Source organism: Daldinia childiae (assembly GCF_008694065.1).
Source record: "Daldinia childiae strain JS-1345 chromosome Unknown Scaffold2, whole genome shotgun sequence".
NCBI classification, from domain to species: domain Eukaryota; kingdom Fungi; phylum Ascomycota; class Sordariomycetes; order Xylariales; family Hypoxylaceae; genus Daldinia; species Daldinia childiae.
The window spans coordinates 5,676,283-5,682,279 of record NW_022984643.1 but is presented as its reverse complement, the minus strand read 5'-3'; the positions used below and the strand labels follow the sequence as shown (position 1 = coordinate 5,682,279).

The following is a 5,997-nucleotide window of genomic DNA, read 5'->3' as shown; positions in this document are numbered from 1 at the left end:
TGTTAGACTGACGTGATAACCAACTACACCATCCGACCTTTATATCAAAGATGGAAAATCTGATTTGTCCATCACGTGATGGTGGTTAACTAGGTTATATTGTGTTTATATATATCCACTCACAATTTGCATTGGGTAAAATCCCTTGTGCCATCCTGTACCATGTAGTTCTCTGCGTAAACTTTAGATATCCAAAAGAAACACACTTGGCATGTAATCTATTGAGAGAGTAATTCTATCAGATATTTCATTGAATAATGATAATAATATCTCCATCTAGTTATAATTATTTATCCATTGAGTTTTAATGCTTAGGTCATTTTTACTCTACTCAACCAAAGACCCAGCACTAGATTTCTTAAGAACCGTGAAAGATAAAGCATTCATTACTACAGGTAAGATCTCTACAGGCAAGATCTTAGAACAAGTTCAACTTTTATGAGGAACTAGGTAGTAAGGTATTCTATTCTTACTTGTTACATGAGTAGAGCAAATGTGACCCATATACAAAAGCTGGATGGGATACTAACCATCCACAAAGAACCCCATATTATCACCAACTAAACCAAAATTAATGTCAATGATACGATCTATGTAAGATGAAGATTTAGAAGTATTACGAGACAGAATCTAAAAAAAAAAGAAAAAAAAAACCCCAAAAAGAAAACGTACAACACCAGGGATTCGCTGGTCGTCACCGACCCAACTACTAATCTGGCGGTATCTGGCTTATCTATGGGAGAGCGGACGGGATCCCGAGTTTTCCAGATCCTATGGTCGTACGTGATAAATCATGTTGTCTTTACCCCTTATATCTTAGTTGTAACATGTCTCCACGAATCCCCACTACTGGAACGCACACACATGAGCCCCAAAACGCACCCCAAACATCGTCAGTTTCGAAGCAAAGTTTTCTCATGCTGGAAATATTTTTGATGTCAATAATCTCGTTTCTCGTCCTGGTACTTCCTATATGCTCTCTCACTTATATACAATATGGGTAGTTAGGTTAATTAAGTTGATTATTCTCACACAATGTATGCACTGATGCATCTTACGTCTAAGCGTACTCACTTCCTACAGTAGCTCACTAATTTACAGGAACGTGTAGCATTGCCTCTTGAAAATAATGCATTTTAACTAACAGGTAGGTAGCCCTTCGCTCCCGCAGGGTCTTAGTTTATGTCTATCTAAATCGTTCGCTTGCTACAGGCTCACTCGGTACAAAATATTTCACCCACAAGCCATACGCCACCAATCACGAAGAAACCCCCTAAAAGGGATGAAAAGAACTAACTATACGGTCAAATTCGAGTGTCTGTCTCTGCGGCTAGCTTGGGGGCGTTGCGGGGATATTATGTTTGCACGATCTGAAATCTTTTTGGCTTCCGGGGGCCAATCGCCGCTCTGTCCATCCATCTTTGGCCCGTCGTCAAACGTATCGTCGTGCAGCCTCCGGATATATCCTCCCTAATTTCCTCCCCACGTTCTCGGGGCACTGTTCAATAGCCATCAATGAGGGCCTCTACCTACCTATTTACTACTAATAATTGCACCGAACTCGCTGTTCATGCCCATATACCCAAAATGCTCATCATAGCAGCTTTGTGCTATAAACTCTGACACCCTCTTCAACTATCCATCAATAATGCCACCTTGTGTACCAGCTTGACAGTTGTAGAAAGCCAGCATTGCGCCCCTGGCATAACAACTACGGGGTTATAGTAGTAGCGAGTCTCACGAATATTGAAGCTATCTCTAAACTGAATTTTCCTTATGCGATCTCAGAATGAACGTCAGCGTCGTTTCTATCTGGCCCCGCCATCCGGTACTCCTGAGACCCCTTGGGGATTTTGTGCCGCTTGGGCTGCTAATTGCATAGCAGCTTGGGCATTGGCTTCGGCCTGGTGGACGACATTTTGAATAACGCCTTGCTCATCTGCTGACAGACTCGAGGTGAGATTAGAGTAGAGTTGTGGGTTTTCTTGTTGCATCTCTGTGAGAACGGGTTAGCAACCGCGAATAAGGAGGGGAGTGTTTATGAATTTGTAGGGACTCACTCATTAAGACAGTTCGGAAAAGTTGATAAGGCTCAACCTTGTTCAGGGGCGATTCAAGAGAGACGCTGTCTTCCCCAAGTTCGTCATCTGACTCGTCAACGAGACCCCCATGTTGATTCTCGATTTGGCTGAATTTGGCGGCTTCCTCGTTGAGGAATTCCAGATAAGCCGTACTCTCATCGCGAGCATCTCCCTGGTCTCCCTCTGCACCTTCCTCAACGGCCCAGCTAGTATCCTCATCGGCCCATTCGTCCTCGTCCTCATACCCGTATTCATTCGAATCGTATGTAAAGTCTTCCTTCAATGCTTCCTCACGGTTCTTTAGGGCAGTAGGTAACGTCTTGAAGAGGCCAGTAATCCCTTGCAGGAGCCTTGGCCAGCCGACGCTGACACTTGCAGGGATCTGGTCTGCGTTCAAACTTAGTAAGGTAACGATAGCCACGATGCATAACTTCTTGTCGTGCACTCGACTAAAGTGGTCCATGTTACTAAACCAAAGGCTGAAGAACTTGTTGGTCCATCCCTTATTCTCTAGGATAGCTAACGTCAAGAGCGGGTTATAGTAAATGGCATTTATAACCATTTCCATTAGGTGAATCTTATACGACCTGACCCTAATTTCTTGACCACTGAGCACCGTCATGGCCGTGTTGATAAATCCCGTGACAGATTGGTCAATATGACCACGTAGACTTAGCATCATAGCCTCCGCAAGCTTGCAAGCGCAGATGCGGTCGACGTCTCCGACTTTCTGGTCTTGGAGGAACATGTCCTGGACCATTCCGTATAGAGCCTGGACGTATTCGGGCTTCTGGGCTAGTTGGCTGGCACCGTATTGGACAAAGTTGTCTAGGGCTGGCAGCATGTCCTCGAAGTACAACTCAGCGCCGGATTTGAATGTGCCGTGGATGAGCTCGAAGGCTTGCCACATAGTGGGCGAGATACTTTTCGCGGCAAAGGTACAACTGTCGATTATTTCGAAAACTTCATTATATAGATCTAAGACAACGTTAGTTAGCCAAACGACCAGAGGTAGAAATGCCAAATATATTTACCGTATAACCTGTTCTCTAAGGTGACTTGGATGACGGGCATTAGAACAGCCTCGATGTGCAGTAACACGTCAGGAGTGCTTTCTAATGTCAGGATTAGGGTGCCAATGGTCTGCAGAACACCCAAAGCAGTTATGCTCTTGTCGTCCAGGTAATCACCGAAATCATCATCGTCACGACCATTAGTCTTGGCGAGAAGCTCGCTGATAATCCTGAGGTAGGTGTCCCTTAGCTGTTCGCTTAAAGCTACAGCAAACGGAGTTAGCTCGGCTGCGAACACCTCGACGAAGTCCTCCATCACGTTGGCCAGTGCATCGATGTCACACTCATTGGCTAGCTTGAGGAGTTGCTGCATGATGGTAGGGATGCTCTGCTGCATGCTTATACGGATAACATCGTGTCGAATTAAAGGTTGTAGTGCCAGCGCAGCCGTGACTCTGACGGGCAGGTCGCTATCAGCCATACAGTCTAAGATGTGCCGATAAACAAGGAGTAGGTTGTTCTGATCCTTGAAGTTGAGCTGTTCAAACTTCTCGATGGTGTCACAGGCACGGGCTCGCAGATAACCCAGAGGGCTCTTGAAATCAGGGAAGACATAACGGACCAGGAAATATTCGATCTGGTCGGCAACCGGGCTCTTCTTGCCTAGGAGAACCGGCGCCAGAGTAGCAATCATCCTCAAAGCACCCTCCTTTGCGATATGATTCTTCTTATCCTCAGGCGCCTGTTCGTACTCGTTAACAACGCTATTGACAAATTGTAAGATATCGAAGGTCTGCTTTCTGCGGGCTTTGGTCAAGGTAACAAGAAAATTAGTAGCTGCCACATCGGGGGCTGAAACTTCCTCGTAGAAGTTTAGCTTCCGATGAAGATACTCTTCAGGTTCGTCTTCGAATTTTTCCACGTCTTCTTGGCTTAGACACATAACTGGGAAGATTAGATGAGTAACTAAGTTGGTGAGATGGGGTTGCATCAAGCTCCACATAGACTTCGGCCGACAGCATTCGTCCAGGAAAATAAGCGTGTACGATAAGCACGGTTTGCTAAGCCAAGAAGTTTTAGAAACCCATTTCTCGATCTCTTGGAGGTAATGCTTGAGGATTTCGGGTGCGATAGTATTCTCGAACTCCTTAGAGTACCTAGACATCTCATCGTTCTTCGAAGCGGCGCCCGTATAGTTGCCATGCCTAACACTCGTTCGTCAGTAATCCTAAACAGCTACCACCAATTCCATAGGCAATGCCAACCTGATCCAGAGCCTATTGAGGTTGAAGTAGGCCCACTTCTTAGCCTTCCACCAGTGATGCGTCTCGCGTTCATCTAAGTCTTCGTTCATAGCCGACGGTGGCATCTTCTTAGACACGGTTTGCAGGAAAATAGTACACCAACCGATGTTTATGTCGTGTTGTCTCAAGAATGGAGAGAGCTCGAGCTAAGTTTCATGTCAGAGATGCCCTCGAACGAGTCAACCCCAGGCCGTATAGAGTAGACTTACCCAGATTGTGTGCTTGTAGGCCTTGAGTGCGATATGTAGCATCTCGCCGGCCTCGTCACTTTCTTGGTTGACCAATTCATTGCAAACCTGCTGGAGCCTTGGAAAGGTAGCCTCGACGATCTTCTCAAAATCTCCCCTAACGTCATCTTGAGGTTTGAATCTATAAGCGCGGCAAGTAACAAGGAGACACTGCAGGCCGGCAAGAACGGAAGGGGGGTCATTTGCGTGCAGTAATTGTAAAGTGGCGTCCATGAAGCTTGGCCATTTCCTAGGGAAATCGAAGTGTAAGATGCGCTGGATTAGCTGTAACAACTGCTGGCGGACAGGCCCGCGAGAAGCGGTAAGGATAGGGAGCACGCGCTCGCGAAAGCGTTGTTTTTCATCTTCCGTTATCTGCGGATCGTCGGGATAATGGTCACTTTTGGACCAACCTCGATTCGTCCTGTTCTTGAGATAAATAACAGCTATGAGGGATCAACAGTATCAGCAGGGTGGACTCGAGATCGTATACATTGGACAGGTATGTTCATACAAGAAAGTCGAACAGAGTCATCGGCTTCGGTTGTCAGGACATCGAGCAAGACATCGATAAAGCCAGGATGGCCTTCGGCCTATTATTACCAAGTAATATTATATTAGCAATTGTGACTCGAAAACGAACGCGTTAAACATCTAAAGTAGAATAGGTGGAGTGGAAGTTGGCGCATCGCATCGCATTGCGTAGCATAACACAACACTCACGGGCCGTAACGGCAGAACACGACGTGAACCAGCATGACATGGCATGACATGGCATTGTCAAAAGCAAACAATAGTCCTCGATAAATCGATAAACATACCTGCTTGAGTTCGAGCTCGGCAGCTCTTCGCACGTTAATATCGGCGGAGAGAGTGGCGGCGATGCGAGCCCGAACGGCTGCGGCATCCATGATTAATTCCTAGTATATTGCGTTATACTGGTTTGTTGTTATTGTATTTATTTGATGTTGAGAGGGTGATGAGAATGACGTTGATCTTTTTTTTTTTTCTTGCTCGGCAAGGACTCGGGTTGTGCCCGTTGGACCAGGTCGACTCGACGATAGAAAGGAAGAGGAAGGTTAAGGATAAGGAAGGAAGAGGGGGGGTAAAATAATAGGCAGTCAACCGCCGAAAATACAAGTTTGTGATGATGATGGCTCAGCTGCGTAGCTGCACCCAATTGTGGTGTTTTAAAAAAATTATGTGAGGTTAGACTGACTCTAGGTTACTCGTTATTTTTGCGCCGTCCGAAAATGGCGGGGCACTTTTGAGGTCGTGGACGTGCAAAGGGCCCCATGTAGGTAATGTCATGTAATACCATAAGGTTACCTAGGTATTCTATGTATTCTATTGTATTCTTTCTGGGTATTAT

General features: G+C 45.9%; 1 protein-coding gene across 1 annotated transcript; it reads right to left on the bottom strand.

Annotated features, from left to right (window-relative positions):
• Positions 1-1,808: 1,808 nt before the first annotated feature.
• GL218_02393 (uncharacterized protein) lies at positions 1,809-5,536 on the bottom strand (the record flags this gene model as incomplete). The annotated part of the gene is made up of 7 exons (XM_033578909.1): positions 1,809-1,996; positions 2,061-3,059; positions 3,116-4,299; positions 4,360-4,544; positions 4,608-5,071; positions 5,140-5,218; positions 5,447-5,536. 7 exons carry the CDS (start codon positions 5,534-5,536, stop codon positions 1,809-1,811), a joined length of 3,189 nt encoding a protein of 1,062 aa, XP_033439470.1.
• Positions 5,537-5,997: the final 461 nt, after the last annotated feature.